The sequence below is a fragment of the Mizuhopecten yessoensis genome, unplaced genomic scaffold (assembly GCF_002113885.1).
Source record: "Mizuhopecten yessoensis strain PY_sf001 unplaced genomic scaffold, ASM211388v2 scaffold716189, whole genome shotgun sequence".
Lineage (NCBI taxonomy): Eukaryota > Metazoa > Mollusca > Bivalvia > Pectinida > Pectinidae > Mizuhopecten > Mizuhopecten yessoensis.
In genome coordinates, this window is record NW_018479992.1 from 33,576 (window position 1) to 60,575 (window position 27,000).

A 27,000-nucleotide genomic window follows, 5' to 3' on the forward strand; every position below is an offset into this window, starting at 1 on the left:
TATGTCAAAGATATTTTATTGACAATCATAAGTTTACCACCAGACTTGCGACCAACCATTCTCACAACATCCATACCAGGCCACAAACAGTCGACTCACAGCTACAGAACTTCACAGATAGTTCACCAATAAATACAGCACTCCTTCACTTACAAACATTCAATCATACCCAGAATTTTTACCTAAAAATAAATCTCCAAAAACAAAATTTTGATAACAACAGGGCATTGCCCAATCTTTTGTGTTTGAGTAGCAGGATGATGAATTCACATTTCAACATCTCCAAAAAGGGAGAAAGAGAGAGAAAGATGAAATGATAAGATTGAAGCATGATTTTAGAGCTGGAGAAAAAAACGAGTTTATATACAAAATGATGTCTCAATAAATTCACCAAACTGCTACTCTCAGCAAAACAATAAAACCATTTTTCTTTACCACCTATGAACCCATGAACAATACTGAAGTTCAAAAGTTATGTGAACAATATCTCCAAACTTACAACTACAAATGTATACATCAAACCTAATAAGTAAATTTGGTGGAAAGAAAAGTGGTCATAAAAATCTTCTTTTGCCGACTCTGTCATCTGTGAAATCCTGCATTTGTATGCAACACAAGATACATCACCTTATCAAAATACATGTAATAATAAAACAACTTGTGCATCACAGTTTTAAGACTCTTTGTGTACACCACTGCACACCTGCTGAGGTCATTGTGGATTAGTGGGAACACACAGGACATATATACACAATCACAAGTGGCAGAGCACACTAATATTTCATTTTTGTATCAACAGTACATTAACCGAGACCTGTTAATTTTCTTAATTAAATGTAGGATCTGATAATAGAGCATTTTTTAAAATTCTACACAGCAAGTATCAAGATGATCCCAGTAATTATCAATAAAACTTTTATTTCACGCTAGTATGACTGACTAGTCCATGTTTAGATCAGGGCTAAGTTGTTCAAAGCCTGGTTAGGTTAACAAAAACTTAACTTTTTTTTTTAACCCAAGACCTTTTCAAAAATACTGACATTCACAACTAAATTACAGCTGTAGTGTTCTCAAAACAGCCATCTAAAGGGAAAATAACTATAAACATTTGAAATTTTTCAGTTATTTCTCACAAGATATATTTTGAAATTTTGTGTTAATGACTTGTTAGCTAATCAGGCTATGGACAAAATAGCCCCAAAGATAGCAGTGCATGTACATGCAGACCTGACAATACTTATTCACCTGTGAAAGGTTATTTGCTACCTGGCACATAAATGTTGACACTTGTCTACCCAGTAAAAATAGAAATAAAAATTCAGACCTATCAAAACGTTCTATCTATCTATAATCTAATTATTAAAATGTGTGCCTTGTTAGCTTAATGACACATCAAGGTTAAGTTTTTCATTTGCATGTATATGTATATATAATTGAAACAAAACATGTCCTTGGACTAAAAATGATCACCTTCAGATAATCCAGTACTCCACAAAACTCCTATTTCTGGACATAATCAATAAAGAATTTGAAAACAATGCTTGCTATAAATGATCCTGAGCTATACAAGTTTTAAATCATCTGCTATATTTGTTTCTGCCCTGCCAGCATATTAGATATGCTAACAGTTACCGTGATAAATGCTAGATATGCTAACAGTTACCGTGATAAATGCTAGATATGCTAACAAATACCGTCATAAATGCTGATCAAATGTAATAATTTATCATGTAATGAGATTCAGTTTTCATGCTCAATATGTGTATGTAAACACCTGTACAAAACAAGTTACTGCATCACTACCAAACCTACATAAATTATTTAGCAACACAAAATCCTGAAGCTATACGCAGAGTCTAGTGTGTTTGGCGAGAGTGATCTGTAGACGCTCCATTACATACGGCCTAGCACGCCGCCATGCACAAAACTTACTGTATGAATAATGAATAACAACATCAATACTTATTCATCAAAGACCAAAAAGCATCTTTCAGTAAGATTTTAACTGGTAATCTTTCCAAACATAGATCTGTATACTAATTCAAGAGAACAGGCTCATGTTAGCCCAAACCAGGCAAACGACGACTAGTCAGTCATAATTTCTACAATGTAATATTGAGTAAACAGGAAGGATTTTTAACAGTTGTTGGAAAGCACTCAGATTCAGTGGTCTCCATGTTCTTCTCACTAATTACTGTCCAGAGGATTTTTTTTTTATTGAAACAGGTATAACCTATGCAAATGTAAGAACTATTTTTGTACTTTGCCATATGTTATTCAACTGGGTTTTAAAATAACGCATTAAATGCAAAAGTTAAGCACTGGTGTCGGAGCAACATTGACTACAGACATGATCTGGGACAAATAAACTAAATCAGTGGTGCCACACTACCTCACACTCTCAACTGTTGTCATGACAACACATTCAAAACAATGAAACCAGCAGGGTATAATTGTAAATGCTAATTAGAGATATTACTTTTACATTTGTTTTACATTGTTACCATTACATAACATATACCTATTTGCAAAAGGATATTTGACATATTTGTCGAAAGACTTTGGGGTCCAGTATAAAATGTTTTAAAGAGTCTGTATGACTGTGACTACACACATATTCAAGCAATACTTACAATACAAAGCTAGTACATGCAATAAATGTTCTCTAGTACCACATAGTGTTTTCACAAGGATGGCCAATCATATTAGGCCTTTTGGAGCAAATCTTAAAAACTTGATTTTTTTTCTAAGTTACATAATATCTATCAATATCTTTATTTTCTCAACCTTTTCTCCTATGTGATACCACACGAGATCAATGACATGAACAAATTCTGCAAGTTTAGCAAGGTTACGACTTTTGAGCCAATACGACTAGTACATCAGTCACTTGAATACCAGGAATTACCCTTTTTAGCACCAAATAAAACGAGAAAGACCTGCAAAATTTGTCCACTACTCTACAAACAGGTGTAAATACATACATCTCTACACAAATGTAGAATGTCAAAAACAGCTGTTATGTACAGAATATTTACAATTGAGTACATTCTCCTTGTTTTACTAATACATACCTGTAAATGTATTAAATAAATGAATGACTTTTCAAAGTTTCGCAACAACATATGATCTGGATTATAAAAGCGGTAATTATTTTATATGCCATTATTTATTTACACAATATATATGCATAAATAGTGTTTCTGCCTCTGCCAAGGGCTAGATTGACAGTAAACATAACATAACTTTGTCATTTTGACCAAATGTGATCTCCCATTATGCTTAGCCTGGGAAAAGATTTGTTATGCTGATCTAGAAATTCAAAAATAAATTCTGAAACTTCCAAACCCAATGTATGTCCAGTGAAACTGTCTGTTACTACAGAGAGTTCATAGTTAGCTTTTAATGCATAGCAGAGACTCCATAAAATCATTTTAATTCTTTTACATTATCTTGAATAAATGTATTCAAATTTTAATTAAACATTCCCTATATGAAAATAGTGAAATTTGTCCTTTTAGCTCATATGTTATATACCTGTACTGAATTTCTCCAAATATTTTTGAAATATCATCTTGTACAGGTGAACTATTTCTATTACTATAATGGAATGTAGAGAATAACATTACACTGGACAGGCAGCACAGAGGGTCCAATATCAACCAGGTTTCACACGCAGTGCTTGAGCAATAATATTTCACGATTCCTTATATTGCTATACAGGATGACTTCTCAACCTGATCTTAGGATAGAATATCTATATAGACTTTGGTTGAGTTAGGTAGTATTATTCAGGTATGTCATGTGAAAATGAAATTAAAATTCTTTTAAATTCACAAATATTTTCATTAATTTCTCAAATTTGTCACGGTCCAATTCTCTAGTATGAAACTCCTCATTCTTAGGATACACAATTCAGGAAAGATTAGAACAAAGAATAAATGCCCAAGTACAAATGGTGAGTACACTTGTATTTCCAGCACAATCTTCATAGACAAAGTCTGTGATTTTTGGTAACGGTATCCATCATCATTTTAGTCCAGAACAGGTACATCTGGCGGCATACATTTGGTATACCACTAAATCACAACGTGTCCTTCAGTACCGTCACCTCAAAGCTTACAATTATACTGCTCAAAGCCAGTTCTGTCATGTTGTACTGTCCCAGCAGCAAGTCTTGTGGATCAACTTAAGAATTGTTTCCGTGTGCTCTCATCCACACGATGCATGACACATCTGACTTGTGCTACTACCACTGTTAGTTATGTGATGTTCGTTATACTACCCAGAACATGTCCTCATGTCTTGTATCTTCCCCAGCATCAGTAATGACTCCAAACACTTTATGCCATCTATGTGCACTAATGCTCACAGCAATCCATGATACCTTTCCTGTGTGCCACACAATCACAAACTGCAGTAATGTGTAGTGGACAAACACAATCTGTAAGCGTTCTCTCACTAAGACCACTGTATCATCGTCGTATCTTACGTACAGCTTTCTTGATTTTTCTTCCTGAACTTGCATCATTGTTTGATCTGAAAATACAAACGAACAAAAAATAATTAAATATAACTGATAAATCTCCTCTAATATCAATATTAAAGTCTTAAAAATCTGAAATTATAGGATTTTTTCATTTCATTTTCACTTTACAAATAGTAAGCCTGTTAATAGTAACGGATACACAAACCACTGAAATCTTTAAACACTGTAAGAAACCACTTTGTACAGCACATACATACATACATACAAAGGATTTCATTGCACTACTGACATGATTTGCGAGATGACTACGTCCTTACCCTATGTTAAATGAGCCAGTACCCACTGGCATAGCTGGTTGGGTACTCTGACCAAAATTAAAGCCAGGAGTAGAAGAAGCATTGAAGTTGAATCCTGCAGGGGCCTGTGGAGGAGCAGCAGCTGGAGTTCCTTCACCCTGACAAAGGAAAACACATTAAAAGATATATAGATGGAACTTGTACGTCAGCTACCAAAGTTGCTGTATTTGAAACCTTTTACAATCCTTTATTTCTATGTTTGCAAAAAAACTTTAGATGGAATTGAAAACCGGTAATTCAAAATAACTTTAATTTCCCAAAACATCAAAATATAAATAGGTTCAACTGTAAAAAATACATAGCAATCAATTTCACAATGGTTTCAAATGTTCTTTAAAATTATTTTCATTTAACAACAAGAATTACCCGCTAAATCATTTTTTACTTATTTAAAAAAAAACCTGGTGAATTCCCCAATACATCTCTCCTAATGCTCTTTATTCTATTTTACATAAAAACCTTCTACACAAATTCACATACAAAGAATCGATCATTTTACCAAGTGATGGCCAAAATATACAACATCTATAAAACTGTTGTAAGACACTGGTAAAAAGTCTGTCACAACTTGTCCCAGATAAAGAAAGGCTAATCCGCACCTACCAGAACATCACGGTTCAAATTGCAAATCCGCACCTAACAGAATATCACGGTTCAAAAAGTGTCAAAGGCCCTAGATCTCGAGCCAACAGTGCCAGTAGCTAAATAGTCCACTAATTAAATGGGTCAAGGTAGGTAAGAATAATTGTCAATTGTCTTAACCATTTCACCCCTATGTAACTTTAGTGGACTCTACCATGTAGTGATATGGGAGAGTCCATTATGGTATACAGTGGTGAAAGGGTTAATAAAGAAAAATGATTAGGCTCTTTATTATAAGGAATCTGACATAAATATTATATTAAACGATGCATACAAATCAGCTGTATGATAAAAGTATAGAGATTTTTGCACCAATAAAATACTTACTGGTTTAGCACCAAACTGGAACACGCCATTGTTTACAGTACTTTGCTGTGCACTAAAATTGAACCCTTGTTGTTGACTTGCAAAATTGAAGCCTCCTGTTAAAAAGAACTTAACTTTTACTTATAAATAAAACAGAATGTGATAAATGATGAGTGATTATTGTGGATATTAAAGAATTTTAAGTGTGTAAGTAGTTATTTATATCTTGAGTTTAGTGTATCAGCCATTATATAGGCATTGTTCTTTTATAGATAAAAGCCATAGATGTATTATATTAATATTCCTAGCTGTTTTACTTTATATATATCCAACACTTGACATTGAATGGCTACCCTGCCGATCTGACAGTATCTTCTATCTAGTACCTTACCTGTAGATCCAGTATTGGCATTAGCAGTAGTGGTGGCCGCCCCAAAGGCTGGGGTGTTTCCTGCTGATGTAGTGTTGAACCCAGTAGCAGCTGCACCAAACCCAGATGGAGGGACAGCCCCACTGGCTCCAAATGACGGGGTGTTGTTGGAACCAGCAAACATGTTAGGTGTAGAGCCAAATCCAGACGTGTTGGCAGCAAATGCATGTGTGGACTCCTGGGCAGACCCAAAAGGAGTGGCAGGAATGGAGGACTGAGCCGTGAATGAAAATGGTGCTGATGAGGCAGAGGTTTTGGCAACTGTGTTGTTCGCACTTGCGCCAAATACTGGAGCAGTTGTTGCAGTGGCTAACAATGAAATGGGTTTGATATAATAGAGGATATTATACATTTCTTGATTGATTTCACAAGTAATACAATACAATACAAATTATTCATCTATTGATTGGAAAATATTATATTATATTATATTATATATATATATAAAAAGGTCAAAATTCCAACAATAGTTGCATATGGAACAACTGTAATGTGATATAAAAATTTACTATTTCTGGTTATCAGTATCCAGAAAATATTATATTTAGTTTACTATAAAACCTTGTATTTCACAGAAAAAATATATGCAAGTCAATTTGTATGACCTGACAACAATAAATGCTGAACACATTTACACCATTAATTAAAATCTTAAGTTTTTTGCTTTCAAAATCACATGTGTCCAGAAAAAATTCAAACTTTCTATCATGTGTAATTTCTAGATTTCCCTTGTTATTTGTCAATCTTACCTGTACCAGACCCAGCACCAAAGCTGAACACAGATGTCTTGTTTGTTTCAGCACTAAAGTTAAACCCTGGTGGGTTTTTAGCAGTTTCTCCAAAACTGGATGTTCCAATCCCTCCAGTAGATGCAGAGTTACCTCCCATCCCAAAACTGAATCCCCCAGTTGGAGCTGTGGATGCTGTGGTAGACAGGGTTGCTACAATTATACAAAATTGAAAGTCATGAACTGGTACTTGAAATTCCGTTTAATATAATCACCTTTTTCGAAATGTCTGGAATTAAAAGGTATAATAAATTTCTGTGCGTTTAATGTCATTAGAATCACCTGCAAATAAACATTTTGTTGATAATCATAATGTTTTTAACATTAATAAAAGATGTAAAAGGCTAGTCCTACTTACAGGTAGGGGCTGTGGGGGCCTGGAATATTGAGGCTTGGGTTGTAGCAGCTGGTACGGTGGCTGTTGAGCCAAATAAAATGTTGTTTCCAACTGACTTTGCAGGCTCTGCTGTTGTTCCAGCAGTGAACATATTAAAAGATGCCCTCTTGGCATCACTTGGACCATTCTCTACAATGTCAAACAAATTCCAATGTATCATGATCTAAATATATCAAAAGAACTTTTTCTTATCTATTCCTGGAAAAGATGTATAGAGAAAATGTGTGTTACAAAAAGTCAAGAAGTTCTAAAAACGGTGTCAAAGTTCATACCACACCAAAGTTTATCCTTTAGAGTGCAATTCACTCTTATTGTAACTGCTGTTACTCTACCTAACAAAAGAATGACAGGACCAAACTGAAGGTCTGGTATGTGCAGGGTTTCTGTTCAGTCAGTTTAGACATGTTCCATTTTATACAAAAATTACAAGTTACCATGCTTTACCTTCATTGTGACTCCTTTTCAAGGACGGTGCAGCAGCAGTGCTGGCTGGTGATTGTACATTAAATAAGGGCATTGGTTTGGGAGTCTCTTCAGATGATTTAGTCACAGTGAAACCAGATCCTGTAAACAAATATACCATGTAAATGCATGACAGTTATGAGGAATTCTCTTTTGCACAATACTGGTCATTTTATAAATATCTAGATGACTGGTAGAAAATTCTGTTTTCTATAAGCATTTTAAAATCAAAGTTTTCTTTTCAGTCAGAAAATAATTTACAATATATGCTGTCATGTATTGTTCATATGAAGGAGAATGATAAAATCATACTGACCAAAAAATGCTGCTTTTAACACTATTGTATTTAGACTTGACATGTAAGTTAGTTATTGGATTCCTAATGGCCAATCAACACAAAATTTGGGCCAATTAAAGACGATAATACTTTTTTATGTATTCAAGTGTTCAAAGGTGAACCCCTTACCTATAATGGAGGTAATACATGTCAGTTATAGGTCTACCAGCTAAGTGATGTGAGTAATGGGTCTATAGTCCCAACTTAACAGTGTTAGCAGAAAGCACCCAGCTGTTCCTATTTTTCTGTTGCTGGAAGGACATCTTTTATCAACAATATCACAGATGCCATTTTAATACTTTTTTCAGGTTTTTCTTGATAATTAATACACATCTCACCAATGCACATGCTTGCAAGACTAAGCTAAAAATGTTGACGTACCAGTACTGAAGGGAGGGAGAGATTTTGTAGGAGCTCCAAACTGAAAACCAACAGCCGGAGAACTGGAGACAGGAATCGACACACTTCCATTGGACACTTTTCCTGAGGTAGAATCAGTCTTTGGACCCGATGTTATTTCAGATTTGTCCACACCAAATAGAGATTTAAATGTACTAGAACTATCAGTTTTATTCTGACTTATATCAACAGCAGGCGAAGATTTTGCAGATGGCATTTGAAAACCGCCTGTTAGAGCATCACTTTTAGGAGCAGCTAATGAACCAATTTTGAAGCCAGTTGTTGGAGTGACGGTTGGTGTGCTAGATGCAGATCCAAACTTAAAGCCCCCAACACTTGCACCACCACCAGAAGAAATTTCTCCAGTTCCAAATTTAATACCCCCAGCTACATCTGTTGAGCTTTTGGATGATTCTGAGGTGGAATTGCTACTTGAAACTGGTATTCCAAAAGATAACTGTCCTGCTCCAGATGAGCTGGTAGATTTAGTGTCAGATGAATCTTTGTTAGAAACACCAAATTTAAAACCACTTTGTCCAACCAAACTAGTTGTGTTTTTGACAGAAACACCACCAAATTTCAATCCAAAAGAACCTGAAAAAAATAAAAATATATGAAGATTATGAATAACAGCACAATACAAATCCAATGATAATGCAAAAGTACCATATACAATTTTTTAGTTTTATTTAAATATGAGAATGGGTAAAAATATCAAACTTGTTGAAATACAAAGATAATTGAAGTCAATAAATAGTATAGTAATATTTAGGAACATTCAAATGTTTTTGTTTGCTTTCGGCTTTGCATCGAGAGAGAGCTAAGGTCATGCAAAATTATTTATGGGGCAAATTATTGGCCACTAACAAGTGCTACCAGTTGCCACTTACAGCAGCCATGAAACTTTGCCTTAGTAGATCACAGGAGTTTCAAATGCACCTTGCAGCTATTTAACGTTTTAAGATGGCTTTAACACTTCAGTAGTGATTCTGATCTAAAGACAGTTTTCAGATATTATCAAGATCATATAGACGGATATACATGCTTTCATAATGCAATTTTTCACTTCAAGAGTTATTTGCGGAATGAAACTCAGGCCTAAGTTTCTGAAACTGACCAACTTCTGCAATGTAGCATCGGACTAGATAGATATCTGACATGACCTACTGGACATCAGAAACCCATGCCTTGCCGTCTTATACAACACACTTGATAGTTATGGGGAAATGGAGTGTACCAATGATAATGTAATAATAGTGTAGATAAATCTGAGGTGACATACTTGAGTGTTCAAACCAAGGGTAAGTTGATGACACCTGAGTTAGGGCGTGAAGCCCATGTCTAGGTATTTCACCTGAAGGGTTAAATCTCAGGCCTATGTCCAGCATAACTTACTTGAGGGTTGAAGCCCTGGCCTAGGTGTCTCACATGCTATACATTTGGTAGCTGTTGCATTATTTGGAACTAGGCAGGTATCACATTCCCAGTTTCCTGTGGGTCTCTTGAATTTGGAAACTAAACTGTCCTTTATAGGAGAATTAGCAGAACCTGAAAAACAATATCACAAAAATATTTTTATAATTTTTTTCTTTATCCCTCTTCACAAAATATTAATACATTACAAAAAGATCCTTTTGAATAGAATTTGTATCATGTACAAGGGATTTTACTTTATGGTCTTACCTGTAGCTCCAGGTTTCTTTGTCTGACAAGCGGCACACTTTGTATCGGCAGATTTATTCTGTACCATACAGGCGTCACAAGTCCAAGATCCCTCTGCCACTTTAAACATGGAGGACAGGCTAGGCTGACTCGAGGGTGCCAATACTACAGGTAATGGAAAAACCAATAATAATGTAAAACTACTATACCAAAGCATTGCAAATAATGCCAATGATACAAATCTCATGACATGTCTCGTCTGGTTAAATATTTTAAGATTTCCTATAAATGGTAATAATGACCTTGACATCCTGAAAGCAAAACTAGTATAATGCATTTCGATATCTAATCAAATGCACTTAAGTGAGAAATGAAATATGCCAAATGAGAATAAAAATAAAGTAACTAAATGAGGGTTCACATAGATAAACCTTTCCTCTTCCTCTAAAGTGGTCAAGTATGACCTTTAATTTGAACCTTTATCTTTGACCAATAATGACCAAAATCTAATCATGTGTAAAACTTGACATTATCGTACTGCATTGCAAAACACTGAAGTAAATCAGCTGAAGGATTTGTGAGATATTTTGTACACACGTTTTTTTCACTACGGAAGGATGCATAGCCCAAGCATTTACTATATACCTCGTCTACTCAGAGAGGGTAAAATCATGCTTATAAACAAACACCTTGAAATAATTCAGGACCACTAGGATTTGTCATGTTAGAGTTAGCACCCAAAGGACAAAATCCAATTGCTTAGCATATCTAGAACAGTAACCTTCTTGAATGTATTCTGTACGACTATTGAGGCACAGGCTCACATCCTCCTGCCAACAGTTCAGTCTTTGATAGATAACCTTACCTGCAGCGCCAGGTTTTTTTGTCTGACAAGCGGCACACTTTGTATCGGCAGATTTATTCTGTATCATACAGGCGTCACAAGTCCAAGATCCCTCTGCCACTTTAAACACAGAGGACAGGCTTGGCTGACTGGATGGTGCTGGGGTGCCTAGAATGCAAACAGTTAAAATGATACGGCCATAATACATTTCATTCTTTATTACTATCAAATTTGTATCCCTTGCCTGATGAAATGTTATAATTCTATTTTTTGTCTCATAGTCATTGATACAAGCTGTAGGACGGTCTAAATGAACAAGAGTACCGCGGGGTGGAACAATATACGCCCATCGAATGCCATAGTGTTATATACTTTCTTACATTGAAGTAAGATCTGCATCATTCTAACAGATGTTAGCTGACATGCTATAAAAAATGTAGGAGAAAATCTCTGGATAAAAAAATCAAATACTGAAATGAACAAAGGGCAATAACTTTTGCAAAAATCGTCGAATCAAAATTCTTTTAAGGGAGACACAACTTCATATCATAATTATAATGTATAACAAGTTTCAAAGAGATGGGTCGAAAAATGTAGGAGTAGATTGCTGGACAAACAAAAGTTTATGCCGGCCGGCCAAACCCATACCATAATACTCCCGTCATATTTGACGAGCGTATAAAAATTAAGTAAAGACCACTTTGAATTCAAGAATACTAAATACATGTACAGTTAAGGATAGTAAAGGGACCCAAGTGCACAGTCCTTATCATGTTGTTTCTACTCTGATGTATGTTAACTTCAATACATCAATTTTGCCATTTACCATACAGTCACAAAAGCTAGCTGGTGGACCAAACTTAAATTGTCTAGCAATATTATTACGGTGGGTACAACAGATCATCATCACAGCTAAAGGTAGATTATATCGAGAGTGTTTTATTTTGCAGTGTCATTTTATAGGGTATTGCAATAACTCCTATAACATCTTACCTGTAGCTCCAGGTTTCTTTGTCTGACAAGCGGCACACTTTGTATCAGCAGATTTATTCTGTACCATACAGGCGTCACAAGTCCAAGATCCCTCTGCCACTTTAAACATGGAGGACAGGCTAGGCTGACTCGAGGATGCCGGGGTGCCTACATTGAAAATGGTTAAAATGATAAATCCCTAGCCTAGTACATTTTCTAAAAAAAAAATGATAATTTCTGCTAAAAACATGAATCTTAGCTGACCCTTCAATCTCAGATTATGAATATTGAGATGATTGTGCATATAGCAATAGTAAAAGTTACAACACAATTATTGCATTGGATTCCCCTCCTCCCCCCTGCCAAAATAAATCATTTTAATTTCTGTCACAAAGTCATTGAATGCCTGCCATATTATCTTAATGAAAATGGACATTATCAAAACCACATTGATTTCAAAAACACTAAAAACTAATACAAATCTAATTGTATTCTTTATTTTGAAATGCCATTTTTTAGGATACTGGCGTAATTAAAATTCATATAACATCTTACCTGAGGCTCCAGGTTTCTTTGTCTGACAAGCAACACACTTTGTATCAGCCGATTTATTTTGTACCATACAGGCGTCACAAGTCCAAGATCCCTCTGCCACTTTAAACATGGAGGACAGGCTAGGCTGACTCGATGGTACTGAGGCATTACCTGAACATCAAATATCATAATTATTTATTTTTATTACACATTATATTAATTTGACTACCAACATCATTGAAACTGGGTAAGTGTTGATACAAATTTTCCATCAATTAATTTTCTAATGAGATTCTGTTAATTGTTTTTCTTAGCTGCTCAACAAGAGTTATCAAGGTATATTGGGCCAAACAGTTCAACTCTCTAAACATTTTCTTCAGGTTGGTAAGCATGGATTATGAAAAGTTTCTTGTTACACAACCAATAAGTGTTTCGATGTGACGTTTTGATGACTAGTACGGTATGTACTCTGTCACCTTCATCAGATAAATGACCCGTGAAGCGTATGCACACAAAGGAGTAAAATGTGTACGAGTTGTCCACAAATTAATGTCGATTCGGCTACATTGTAATCGTATGTACAATAGTTGCTATATATACTGAACAAAAAAAGAAACGCACAAAGTTCCCCCCACTGCAGTACACTTTAGCTGTAAGGAAATAATGGAATATTTGGTCAGGTATTACATCAAGAACGATTTCCCTTCTCAACAATCTACCCTAAAATCAGCCCAAGCGTGACGATGTGATTGTGTGACTTTGTGAGCTTCTATAGTCCAAATCACGCGGGGTGATCAAGCCAAGCCGGAGTTTTTCAAACAAATAATCTCAACGGATACTCTAAGTTCAGCAACATTAATTTTCCTCGTTGGCATTTTGATTTCGCCATTGACTGAGATGCCACTCTTAACGCAAATTCAGAGGGGTAGAGCAATTGCGATGTTGATGGATGGTCATAGCCAAACTGCTGTCGCACGGCAGTTTGGTGTTGGCCCGTGTACAATTAACCGTCTCTGTACGTTTCCGTGCTACTGGGTTAGTTTCCGATCGTCTGCGTCCAAGGCAGGCACTTTGAGTAACTACTGATGACACGAGTGACGTCACACAGACTTTTCTTCTACAGTATTGTAAATAGTAGACTTGTCCCTTCATACTGATATAAAATTTTGTACAAATTTCCCAAAATATCATAGGCTATTGATTGCTTAATTTAATTATGCATTTCTTTTTTTGTTCAGTATATGTACCAAAATAACTCGATTCAGCTACACCTTGTTTAATACTTGGTCATAGATGTGCGTGAGTCTATGAGCCTCATCATCTCTTCACGGGTCATTTGTCTGATGAAGGTGACATAGTACAGTAGTAGTCATAGAAACACTTATTGGTTGTGTCACGAGAAACTTCTCATAGTTCAACTCTGGCGATGTAATTTCACCTTAATGAATAATACCAATACTTAAAACATGTCATACATAAACAGCCATCGTACCTGAGCCACCTGGCTTTTTGGCGCCACAAGCTGCACACTTAGAGACATCAGCTTTATTGTTGATACAACATACGTCACATTCCCAGCTGCCTTCTGCTACTTTGAACATAGTAGACAGACCGGGTTTGCTGTCCTCTTGTGAACCTAAAACAGTAAAAACACAACAATTTATTATTGATTAGCTTGCCTTTCCTTAATTATGTACAAAACTGAAAATATTTTTTTTGGTGAATTTTTATTAGGGAACCCACTAATTGTGATCATAACAAAGCAGTTTAATTATCATGGTTATGCTTTCCTTAGTTGATTACTTTCACGCTAAAAACTTTTCCTGCCAACATGGCAAAATGTTATGTCTTGAGAATAACAGCGACTTCTCAGTACAGTAAATCCTCGTTAATTTCAGTCAGAAACTACCTTATAGTGTGACAGTGTATCTTTGGTTAATCTGAACACAAACTACCTTACGTATCTTTGTCATTCAGGACTCCACTGCTGTACAGTGGATGTTTGTTTATCTAGACTCACACTACTGTATTGAACTTTTGTTAATGGTTATTGTAATCTTAACAAAAACTACAATAGAGTTGATCTTTGGTCATCCAGATGCCAACTGCTAAGCAATGGATGTTTGTTAATCAAAACACAAACTATGGTACAGTGCTAGAACTTAATGCGATATTAACAAGACTATCAAATATGATGTTAATTTTATGTCTGCAATTATGACACTTGTATAAAAGAAAAAAAGTGAAGTATACAGTTTTTTTATGTTAACAGATCCGATATACACTATGTTAGCACAAAACACCTTCTCTTGCTGAGTGCACAATATTTCCTCTGAAAGCACTTACTCTTGCCTAGAACATCCATCACACTGCCTTTTTTAAGGTCCTTTGCAGGTTGGAAGCCGGAACCAAATGATGATGAACTTGTCTTGGGAGTCCCTCCTAGAACATCCATAACACTGCCTTGCTTCAGTTCAGATGCAGGTTTGAAGCCACCCATACTTGATGTTTCACTGTTAATCTTGTTGGTGCTGGATCCTGTGTTGAAACTGAAGCCACTTCCACCTGACTTACCAAGAACATCCATCACACTACCAGACTTCAGTTCTGTAGCAGGTGCCATCCCTCCTGGAATGAAAATTTCACTTAAAGAAACTCCTTCCCATAAAATGGTTCGAGCACAAAAATAAGAAGTTATATAAAGAGTTTATGAAATCGAGATAACCTCAACATATAAGTTATTTCCCTTGGCTGTTATACAAACATAAACTCTGGGTTAGTCACACATTAACTATCCCAGTAAAAATACTCAAGACAGATTACATTTGAAATACCAGAGAATATTTCTTATACATAAAAGAATAAATGACCACTCATTGGTCTTGATTCTCATAAACTTAGCCTCCCCCCTCAAAGTATTTTTGTAGTCGCTAATAGTTTTATAAAAACACACTATCAAAAACTTAGTTATTACAAATTTCTAGTGTACTGTCTTATTGTGGATTGTTTGTACCTGAGGATTTGGGAAGTACTGGTGATGCTCCAAGATTTGAAGAAGACTTTAAACCCAATGGACTTCCAAATTTGAAGGCAGGTGGCGAGAAGGCAGCTGGCGACTCTTGGACTTTCACAGGCTCTATGTCAAATGTGACAGACTTGGGCTTCACACCATTCTCAATGTCCATACTTAGCGGTGAACTGAAGGTGAAGTCCTGTACAACAAAAATATATAGGAAACTTTCTACAATTCAATCAATCTGAACACCTGAGTATTTAAGGCATTTCTGGAATGAGATCATCTAGTTCTATTTTTGGTATACTGTAACGCCTGTAGTCCAATTTCTGTTTATAGGACCTATACAATGAAATTTTCTGAAATGTGAAAAATGTGAAGTATTTAACTATTGTTTACTGCATGCATGTAGAAATGTTCATTTCACGGTCCAATTCTGCATGCCAATCATGATCAATGATATGTAAAGGCTTGTTATATTTTTTTGTTTTACATTATTCACTGTCAACATTAAAACTATTGTCATGACTTTTAAGAAATCCAAAGATGATGAATATCTTACGATTTTTGTGGGCGAGACCTGGTCTGCCTGTTTTGTGGGCGTCTTCTGTATGGGGGTTGCAAATGTATACTTGGAGTTTGGCTTATTTCCCTTCCCCTCAACAGGCTTGGTAGACTGTGATGTTCCAAAATCAAACTGAGGGATGCCCACCACAGGCAGTGTGAAATCTGTACGTAAATTTGACATCTCCACCTGGAATTAAGTGTTACTGATAAAGCTTTTTGTACATACTTATCAAACAAATAAACAATACATTTATAACTTTTGAATGATATTGTTTCTAATTCCTTGCAACAGTGAACTTTTACTTTAGGGGATGGATATGTATAACAAGGTGAAATATTGCAGGGCATTCCACTGTTCCTATCAGTTAATTGGTAACACAAACTTAGGTAAAAATGTTTAAAGTGTTTGTGACTGGTTTACACGCAAAACTTTTGTTTGATTCAAATGAGCTAAAGAAAGGCACTCATGAATGGAAAAGTCAACTCTGTCACTCTGTTATTAAAGGAACACTTCTGACTATACCTCTTCATCATCATCCTCAGCTGACTTTCGGCCTGGGAAGTGTTGTTGAAATTTCTTACTCTTCAGTTTTCCACCTCCTGAAGCAGAACTAGGCATCTTCTCTTTTTCCTGTGGGATTTGTTGGCTACAAAAGCATTTAAGTCTGATGACTACAAGTTCATTACAAATACAAGATTGCAACTATGTAGCCAATGTCCCCTAACATGACACTTAAAGATTGGAAATAACCAAAAGAATTGTCAATTTTCTGATTAAGAAATTAACACTTCTATTCATGTAAACATTTTGCCTAAAAATTGTAAATATACTGTCATAATATAACAAAACAAGGAATACATTGGCAAAACAGTAAATGCCTGCCGAAAGCCGTATGCAGAGTTTGATAAACTTGGAAAAGTTTTTTTCTTGGAACAATATGGATAATGAGAGTAAGTTCCTTAGAATCTGGTCCTATTTGATTAAGTTACAGAAACAGTTGACAAATCAAGAGTGCTATAAGCCAATGAGGTTTCATCAAAATCGAATGATATTTAAACAAAAGACTAAAATGGACAGACAAATTCTTCCCTCGTCTAGAATTTTGATGGGCATATAAAAACTTTTGTACAGACTTACATTGTTGACATGGATGTCTTTTCATTTAGAAAATTCTGAAAATAAAAAAATGAAAATGATATTTCATTTGATGAAATTGTAACAAATGAAAAAGCAATTTTGTTTTCTAATTATATTTCTAATGAAAAACAACATCTTTTTCTCCAAATGATAAGAATTACATTATTATGTATCTTCAAGGTCATATGATGTCTTCTTTTTTTATTTCTATCTCACAAACAAAATTATGCTTGAAAAAGATTTAATAGCAGTTATACAAGGTTTACTGTAATGAATGTAGCTTGATAAAGTCAAGATAACTGGCTTGATCAAGGTATTTTATCTAACTTAATCAAGATTAAGTGGTTACCTTGCCTGGCTGTGTCTGAGGGACAGTGACCCGCTGGTAGTTGCGACTGATGGAGGCTGGTACAGGCGTGCTCACCTTTCCTGTTGGTGGACCACTCTGGGACTTCTACAACCATGTTTAAAACTTGTACACTTAAACAAGTCACACAAATAATAAATTCAACAAAGTTTTACAAATGATAACCTAAACTCAGTCTCAAAACACAAACTAAATCCTCTTTCACATGCAATAACCAAGAATTTAATGAAATACATTCTCTATAATCTACAATGCCTACTGATTAGGGCTGGAACGGGTAACCGAGTACCCGGTTCCGGTCAGTCACGAGTACTATCCGGTTAGCAAATCCATGTACCTGAAAACCATTCTAAAATGTAGGTCAGTATTTATTGACTTCCCAGGCAGAATGTCAATCCTGACTGCTAATTGACAGACCTCGAAAACACTCATGATCAGTATGCTTTCTTTACTATTGGGTGCATGTAAACAATAAACTTTGAATGTAAACCTAATATCGACTGATATTCTGTTGAACAATGTAACTCATCATTCACTAGCAGTTATCGTCAGTGTTCCACCTGGAAGTGATGCGCAGAAATAAGTGCGCATAGAGTTGACAACAGATAAGAGTGAAGTGAGACTATGAAAATTCTCCTCTCGGGAGGCTCGCGATATGTAACCAATTCATAACGGTTCTGAGAATTTGCACCGTTTTACAACTGTACTCACAAGACATAAGTAGTGAGTTATCTTTGTTTATGCATTTAATGAACTAGAATTTTGTTTTTGTTCAGTGAACAAAAACATATGTCTCCCCTTATTAACCAATAGACAAACTTCGGTATAAAAAATTAACAATGGGCCATATCTCTTCATAAAGTGAGGCATGAGACCCGAATTTAGAATACCACTCTCTTACTTCCCAAGAAACATTAAAACTATAGCAAATTTGGTCAACGTAGGTGAAATAACATGGAACTTATGCTCCGGACAAACTTTGGTTTTAAAATTAAACAAAGGGTCATAACTCTGTATATAGTGAAGCACGAGACCTAATTCCAGTGCACTACACACCTTCTGTGGGTGATGCATGCATACCTAAAGTTTCATCAAGAAACTTGACGGTTTTAAAGTTATGGCCCGGACAAGTTGCGATTAGAAGAACCAGTACATGTACTAATAATATGTCTCCCTTCATGCGAAGGATAGACATAATTAAGTAATCATATTTTTATCAATATAAAAGAGACATCGGTGGCCGCATTTCAATGCAAAAAAACATGGTTACCCGGTTTCTGTTCAGATAAGCACACACGGTTATCTGCGTGGCATTTTTTCTAACCGTTGCAGCCCTACTACTGATATAAACATTTCTTTTGAATGCTTCACCAAAAGTTAATACTTCACCTGCAATTCTCGCCGTGTGTTAAGATAGGAGCCAATGCTGTGCCGTGCTGGTTTGTAATTTGTGGGCTGAAACCGATGAAATGTGTATGAAATAAAGTTTTCTCAACACAAAGCGGGCAAAAAAATAAACTGATTTATTCACTTAATTTCTCTTCATTGTCAAATTAACTTCGGTCATATGCTTTTTAGTTAAAAACAAAGGAATATCACCACCCTGATGTTTACTAAGATACTTACATTAAATGAAGAATTCAGACGCAATACTGTGTCATCATTAGGTATTTTCCTGGCCTCCTGTAAATAATTTAACACAGCATAATCAGCAAAACTTATCACAATTTCAGGGTTCCTTGCATTGATGAATAAGTCATCTACCCTCATGTACTTTTTCAATTCTTAAATCCTGAACATTGCTGTACTAGAAACAATGCTGCAGTGCCCTTTTATATTTAAAATGGATATTATTCAATAATTAATCATTGGAAGTAATCTTTTGGTGGTTGATATATCACACTGACAGTCGAAATACATTTCGCATGATCCGATATCGATACTTCCGAACAGTGCCTTTCATTTCACACTTTTTGGAGAAGTCTCCAACAACAAAAGCAGTGACTCTAATACATATTAAAGCACTCACTGATAATGGAGTTGACATCTTTTCAAGTGTTTCCAGGATCTTTTGAGCTGTAGAGCTGGTTGCAGCACTTGTAGATGTATTGACTGGCTTTACCTTCATTTTCTGACGCATTGGAAAAGATGCCTAAAATATAAAGAAAATGCCTACTGTAGTGGATACCTATCACAGTAATGCAGTACAATTTCATATTAACAGTCAATACTAGTCCACAGACAGACACTTTCTGTTTATTTAAGAAATAATCAACATATGTGCGTGCATTATGGTGGAATATATAATGAGGGCGAGAAAATGTTAGTAAAAATAATTAACGAAGGCCGCTTCGGCTGAGTTTTGCTGATCATGCTGTGTTAATAATTAAAGCTGGAAACCATAAATGGGTTTAATCTATATGGGTTTTAAATTATTTCAAATTCCACGACATTATCCCGAATTCCTATCACTTGAAAAAGGTTCTGAATTCCTATCAAGACAATTTACTTTCAATCATACAAAAAAAATGATTCTTTTGAACTGAAGAAAAATAAAAATTATACCATGTTTTTCAATTCAACAATGTGAGTCAACCTATTTCAAAATATATAACCTAGAAAAGATATTGATTTAAGTGCTAGGAAAAGTATAAAGATGATACAAATATGTACAATACCTGATAAGGTCCTGTAACATTTAGTCTGGGTTTTCTCTGCGCTGACGCTCCCCCGTATGTTGTTTTGCCAGGATAAAACGAGGACTCGTGAGAACTGTCCCCCAACAGTGAATTATTCTACAAAAAACAAAAACAAATTGTCACCATACACTGCAGAGGTTTCGTTTCAACCATTAAATTTTTCTTGAAGAAACATTATTGTAGTACTCAAGAAATTGGACTATTTTCTCAAGAATTTTGTTTGCAGAAAAATATTATTCATTACAATTTCATAATATTTAGTTCAACAGCAAAGAGACTTTTTGATTAAGTATCAGGAAAAACGTACATGTAGCGGTACCCCAAACAAGGATATGTCAAATCCAGGCTTGTTGCGACTTGATGATCTCGGTTTTCTTGCATTGAAACCTTCAGTCCAAGTTGTCGATTTATTCAAACCTAAAACAAACAAATTCCTATCCAGTATAATCAATTGTAAATGGAAAATAAGCTTGGCCCAATGCTCCATTCCGGAATATGCATGACAGCTACTTCTAGTTAAACAAAAGCTATTTTAGTAATAATCTTATTAATTTCAATGTTTCATATACTGGTATGTGATTTTCATTCCAATTCAGACCTCACAGTAAAGATTGCCAGGACATCAAATGGCAACACTTCTTTTAATGTTTAGCAACACAGAAGCTTTTGGAGATCTTTTTTGGCAACCCATTTTACTTCAGCATTAAAGATTCTATAAAATGTAGTAGTGATTTGCTAACAGACACTTGGGTATACATATAAGAACACAGGTTTGCTCTCATTGGCTTTTTGATTTTTCGCTATTAATGAATTGATAATCTTATTTGTAGAAAGATGATAACCCCGGTCCTAAACATGCATGAACAAGTCTTTTTCTTGCAGAATTTGCTTTACCCTTATGCATCTGTGCTGACATCGAGACAGTATATGTACCTACATGTAACACCTATATGCTCCACACCACTTCCAGCAGGATATAAAAATATATCATACTTAACAAGGTTACCGCGAGCGGTATATAATAGGCCCGTCACACATTGAATGAGCAGTTGTTTGTATGATTGACATATATGAAGTATTTGTGAGTAATTGATATTAAAAGAGAAAACATTCAACATAACTGGTAGATCAATGAGTGCAATACAACATCATGGAACGCATGCATCACATTAATGAAACCAAGGGTAATAACTCCAGTAATTACGGTCGGATAATGGCTGTTATCAAACTTGTCCGCGGTTTCATGGTAATTAACCTTGTTGGGAAGTTTGAAGTTAATCCGCTAATAATTACTCGAGATATCGAGCGGACACTGTTACGGCAAGTCCTTAAAGGGGCATAACTCCAGAAATTATGGTCGGATAATGGCGGGTATCGAACTTGTCCGAGGGTTCATGGGAATTAACCTTGTTGTGCAGTTTGAAGTTAATCCGCTAATAATTACTCGAGATATCGAGCGGACACTGTTTCAGGAAGTAAAGGGGCATAACTCAAGAAATTATGGTCGGATAATGGCGGGTATCGAACTTGTCCCAGCTTTCATGGTTATTAACCTTGTTGTGAAATTTGAAGTTAATCCGTTAATAATTACGCGAGATATCGAGCGGACTTTGTTTCGGCAAGTCCATAAAGGGGCATAACTCCACAAATTATGGTCGGATAATGGCGGATATCGAACTAGATTGAGGTTTCATGGTAATTATCCTTGTTTTGAAGTTTGAAGTTAATCCGCTAATAATTACTCGAGATATCGAGCGGACACTGTTTCAGCAAGTAAAGGGGCATAACTCCAGAAATTATGGTCGGATAATGGCGGTTATTGGACTTGTCCGAGGTTTCATGGTAATTATCCTTGTTTTGAAGTTTGAAGTTAATCCGTTAATAATTACTCGAGATATCGAGCGGACTTCGTTTGCCCGCCCACTCACGTGATAACATAATACGTCCCCGTCTTCGACGGGCGTATAAAAACTATTTGAACTAGTTCAGCAGTATTTTCATATACATACTTCATAGGAAAACATCAGGCTATATGGACACAAATTTCTCCCACAACTTACGATTTACAGATACTGGTAGACTTTCTTCCTGCTCGTCTCCTTCCATGCTCTCATTGTGATTACAGACAGTTGATATGTCTGCTGGGTTCACCTCGGTGTTGCTTGGTCCTGGTCTGGCAGATGCATCGCTTGATCCCGCAAAACCTTCATTGTCCAATCGACCCCTACCAACCGTACAGTTACTGAGAAAGTTCCTGTTCCCATCAACGGATTTTGAATCTGGTGAAGACAAATAATATATTGGCAATTATGTATTTTGAAAACATCAATATAAACAATTAGTTATTACTTCCCACTGTATTCCCAATAAACAGTAATTAATCTCCCTTTAACTTCCTTTTGGATCTAACTGTAACACAGTTGAGCCTGCCAGTACACTTCTGTTGACCAGGCAGCTCAGTCGGTTAGAGCGATAGTATAGCAATCTTAAGTCAGGGCAGGGGTTCAAATCCTGGTTCAGTTCCGCCGACATTCAAAACTTTGTTATTGATAATATTTTGTTTATTTCATTTTTATTATTTCTCATAAAATTTCCGCTAGGTATGGGTTTTATTTTTAATAGAAAACTGAACATTTTATAATATTCCATTTGTAACATTCTTAAATTGTTATATCCCTGTCATATTTTCATGACCCTTTTTTTATAATCATTCACTGCTTCCAGCAAAGGGGTATTTTCTCGAGCATACTACAGAAATGTTTCACCCAAGTTTGATTTTGAGAGAACATTTTCAAGGGTAAGATTTTCAAGGGTAAGAACCTTTGTGAAAGCAAGTGTTAGATATTTAGAACATTTGGTCAAGATTGGACATTATGTATACCTGATAAAAATATGCTGGGTTGTGCGTGGCTTTTTCTTGAGATTTCTCCAACATCACTGCTCTGGTTACAGAACGTCAGTGGTGGTTGTGATTGCTGTAGGGGCGGCTGCTGAGGTGGCAAGGAGGGTATCAGAGGTAAAGAAGACCTGGGGGAAAGGTTGGCTAGACCATTTCTTGTCAATGGTACAAACTTTGGAGGAGAAAATTGAGAACCATCTCTCACTTGATTCCTATTATGATGTTGGTGAGACTGCAGAGAACTCTGGAAAAAACATTTAAAGTATAAGATATATTTAATTGTAAATGAAGAAACAAAAGAATTTACTTAAAATTGTTCAATCCCAGACTAAATTTAAAACTAAATTTTACAACAGCATGTTCCTTTAGTTATTCGGAAAACATCGCATTATTGTATTTGAAATTTGAAATAGATTGCACATTATTTGTCATTTTTGAAAAAATTAAGCACTTTTTAGCTAGGGGAAATAGACTGTATTCAGCTGTAAAACTGAGCAAAAAATCCTTGTGACAAACACTGGAATTCTGTACATCAAACTAAGCAATCAGCAAGCTCTGAAGTATACAACTGTCAAAATCTAACTTTACTGGATTTTTGCTAAAACAAATTCAATATAAGTTCCTTAAGATGTTTGCAGATTTAAGAGTTAGAAAAATAACTCTTTAAAATTAAAAGTTTACAAATTTATTGATCACGTTAGAAACAATATAATAGAGACGAAAACACCAAATTATCAATATTTAATTTTGGCTATTCATCTATCCTTGTGATTATTTTAAAGCAAATTACAGTCTTCATTAAACGTATTTGAACATTTTTTTAATCTTATCTGAAATGGCATTTGTTTTATTACATGTTCTTCACTAATGGCCTTATAGCCCAAGTTGCAAATACAACATTAATATGTAGAAAGAAATGGAGAGTGGTCAATATAACGATGTGTTAACATGCTTAAATGAAACGGTATTATAACTTACCCTTCAATTTATTATTCAAACTACAGAACATCAAAATTTTCTATAAGGAATTGATGTTAAGAAATAATAATAAATTAAAATCTCACCATATACTGTGGTTCCTGGGTAGGAGGTACGGGCTGCTCATCTTCCTTCTGGGGACTTGTTTTTTTCACACTATTCACCAAGTCAGATAGCCAAGATGGAGATATTAGTTCTTTGACAGTATCTGTAACTTTTCCTAGGAATGACTGAAATATAGCAATACACCATGGCATATTAAATACAAATAGCAACATGCACCATGCTTTGCCTTACAGGCATGACACATATGTATACATTTTTGTTGTTGATAAACACAAGTTAGGTTTGTAGTCTGCATGTTTTTCTAAAAACACGAGGTGGGGGACTAATTTGTACATCATGTAATAAGCTTGTTTTGTTGTATTTGTTGCATACATATTTTGCTGCTCTTATTTTATTTCTAGTTAGTTGATTTGAATTAGTGTTGTGTGGGTCCAAAACAGAAAGGTAGTTTTCTTATAAGGGCCGACTATCGCTTTGTATACATGCTACAAATACATTGTACTTTTTTGCAGGACTTACATATGCACACAGTACGCAAGACAAACTATCCAACTTTAATTGGTGCTTGGTCGAAAGCTAAATGTGCTACTCTACTGGTTCATTGTTCAATCTCAAAAGCAGAAACCATTTGATCAACAAAATAGTACTCGCTAATCAGTTAAGTCATCACACCATGTACTCCAAGAAAAGGAACTAGTGAAATGATTCGCAGTCTGTTGTCCTACAGCAGTAAGTTACTATACTGTAGTGGCATTTTTTCTATTCTATTTCGCGCACACATGCATATATTGAGTTCAGATACTTCAGCACTTTTTTTATTTTATTTCGGCAGCTTTGTTGCTGGACATTAGTGGTTAAATTTGTATTACATATGACATTGGTCAATTCTGAAACTGATTAAGAGGTGACAGAGTTGTTTGGTTCATGTTGAATATGATATTTCGGATGCCTATTTCGCTACTTTTCAATTTCGAGATTGTTTCCAGGCTTTCAGTCGACATGCGTTTATTATTCTATACAGACAACTTAGTTTATTCGACATTTACGGCGACATATATAAAGATGTATGTAGAAACACTTATGAACTGGCACACAATAACGAAAGAAAGTTCTTTCTGACATATAGACCTGAATGAATATGATTGGATTGATTGTCATTTCTGATTTGAGATTTTAAACTTATGAAATTACATTTCCGTTGCAGACTTACTTTCCGCTTTTCATAAGGTTTCGGTGGATTCGATAATTTCTTGTTTCTTATTTTGCCACCCCCCTCCTCAGACATATTGAAATGACGTCTGAGACAGAGTGATATAATCGCTTATTAGGCTCCCTTTGCCGTTTCATCCAAGACGACCATGCGACTTTCCAGAATGGAAAAAGATGGCGGTATTAACAAGACAGATGATTGGTTGATTGTCGCACGTGATCTTTAAATGTTAAGGTCACTAAGTAAAGATTTCGTTCAATGGGAGATTACTCTGATTGTTAAAGAAAAATTGTTTGAGTGCATTTGATCCTGGGAGTTGGCATTAAAAACTTTTTTTGTTGTATTTTTCACTATAAGATGAAAACAGGAAATAATTCAGGGTAAGTTGAAACTAGCAAGGGCACACATGAAAGAATTCAGGTCTGCTACTGTGCTGGAGAATTTGGTAGGAAATTCCAATTTTCAATAGTCCTGGGGAAAACGAGTAGGTCTATTAGAAGATCAAATATTCGAAAGACTCTTATAAATTCTACAGCCTAACAGCTATAACCCTTCATCGGGAGGGATTTATGTAGGTCCATGTAGACTGCAATAAGGACATTGAAACAAACAACAGTGATTCGATGGCCCCATTGCAATATTTAGCCATTTTTCGCCTTTCTCACTTTCCTTAAACCAAACAAAAAGAACTCCTAAGTTCTGTTGTTATTGACAGCCTTCTTTTCATAGTTGTCAATTATTTTGGATCATGCTTTGTGAAAAATACAATGAGATATATCGAGGACAATAATGTGAAAAAGATTGAGTTCCTGGTTGACAATGTCTGTGTTTGTGTAACAGGAGAAGAAAAATGCGCCCAGGACCCTCCGAACTCTAGACGGACGCTCTGCCAATTGAGCTATCTGGTCGCCGACGCTCGGCCCAGTCTAGTTCCGCTACATTCTTCCTTCTTTTGTCTAAGTCTTCGCCGCCGAAGCCGACACAACTATTTACAAGCCAGGTTCGGGTATCCCCTTGCCAAGCATACACCGTTGCATGGTCTCTTCCTATTTCTTCTTTCTTTTTTATTAATAATATTACTAACAATGTAACCTCTCATTTAAAACTCTTTGCAGATGACACCTCTCTCTATGTTATAGTAAATATTAACAATGACCTTGCAACACCTACTAATATGCTTAATGATGATCTTGAATCAATCTCTGAATGGTCAAAGCAATGGCGTGTCCTATTCAATCCGAATAAGACTGTAGCTATTAACTTCACCCGTAGACACATTAACAATCACCCTCACTTTTTATTTAGTAATACTCCAATTGCACAACATGAACACCGTAATCACTTAGGTCTAACATTTAACAGTAAAGGGACATGGTCAGATCACATTTCAAATATGTATCAAAAAGCTAACTCTATACTAAGTATTCTTAGGATTTTAAAAACTA

At 35.5% G+C, this 27,000-nt stretch overlaps 1 protein-coding gene across 2 annotated transcripts; it reads right to left on the minus strand.

The window, feature by feature from the left end:
• LOC110442006 (nuclear pore complex protein Nup153-like) lies at nucleotides 1–25,732 on the minus strand. 2 transcript variants are annotated; one of them, XM_021485383.1, is made up of 29 exons: nucleotides 25,556–25,732; nucleotides 24,366–24,509; nucleotides 23,284–23,545; nucleotides 22,463–22,681; nucleotides 20,710–20,819; nucleotides 20,382–20,498; nucleotides 19,733–19,855; nucleotides 19,330–19,386; nucleotides 19,093–19,158; nucleotides 17,686–17,790; nucleotides 17,337–17,371; nucleotides 16,722–16,845; nucleotides 16,194–16,385; nucleotides 15,632–15,830; nucleotides 14,965–15,246; nucleotides 14,111–14,254; nucleotides 12,640–12,789; nucleotides 12,106–12,252; nucleotides 11,134–11,280; nucleotides 10,290–10,433; nucleotides 10,002–10,154; nucleotides 8,589–9,200; nucleotides 7,853–7,972; nucleotides 7,370–7,537; nucleotides 6,973–7,164; nucleotides 6,185–6,532; nucleotides 5,815–5,909; nucleotides 4,807–4,943; nucleotides 1–4,539 (listed from the first exon to the last, which is right to left on the minus strand). In XM_021485383.1, the coding sequence occupies exons 1-29, from the start codon at nucleotides 25,628–25,630 to the stop codon at nucleotides 4,476–4,478; spliced, it is 4,731 nt and encodes a 1,576-aa protein (XP_021341058.1). In that variant the 5' UTR covers nucleotides 25,631–25,732; the 3' UTR covers nucleotides 1–4,475. The 2 variants fall into 2 exon arrangements, with proteins under 2 accessions (XP_021341058.1, XP_021341059.1); XM_021485384.1 differs by lacking the exons at nucleotides 10,290–10,433; nucleotides 11,134–11,280.
• Between the last annotated feature and the right edge of the window lie 1,268 nt (nucleotides 25,733–27,000).

Bases quoted from the DNA above. Each gene is read 5' to 3' on its own strand.
- LOC110442006 (XM_021485383.1), bottom strand. From the start codon at position 25,630: ATGTCTGAGGAGGGGGGTGGCAAAATAAGAAACAAGAAATTATCGAAT. The intron at 19,856-20,381 runs GTATTGTACATA...TTTATATTTTAG, and splicing joins ATGTTACAGGACCTTATCAG to GCATCTTTTCCAATGCGTCA. The intron at 15,247-15,631 runs GTACAAACAATC...TTTTCATTCCAG, and splicing joins AGTACTTCCCAAATCCTCAG to GAGGGATGGCACCTGCTACA.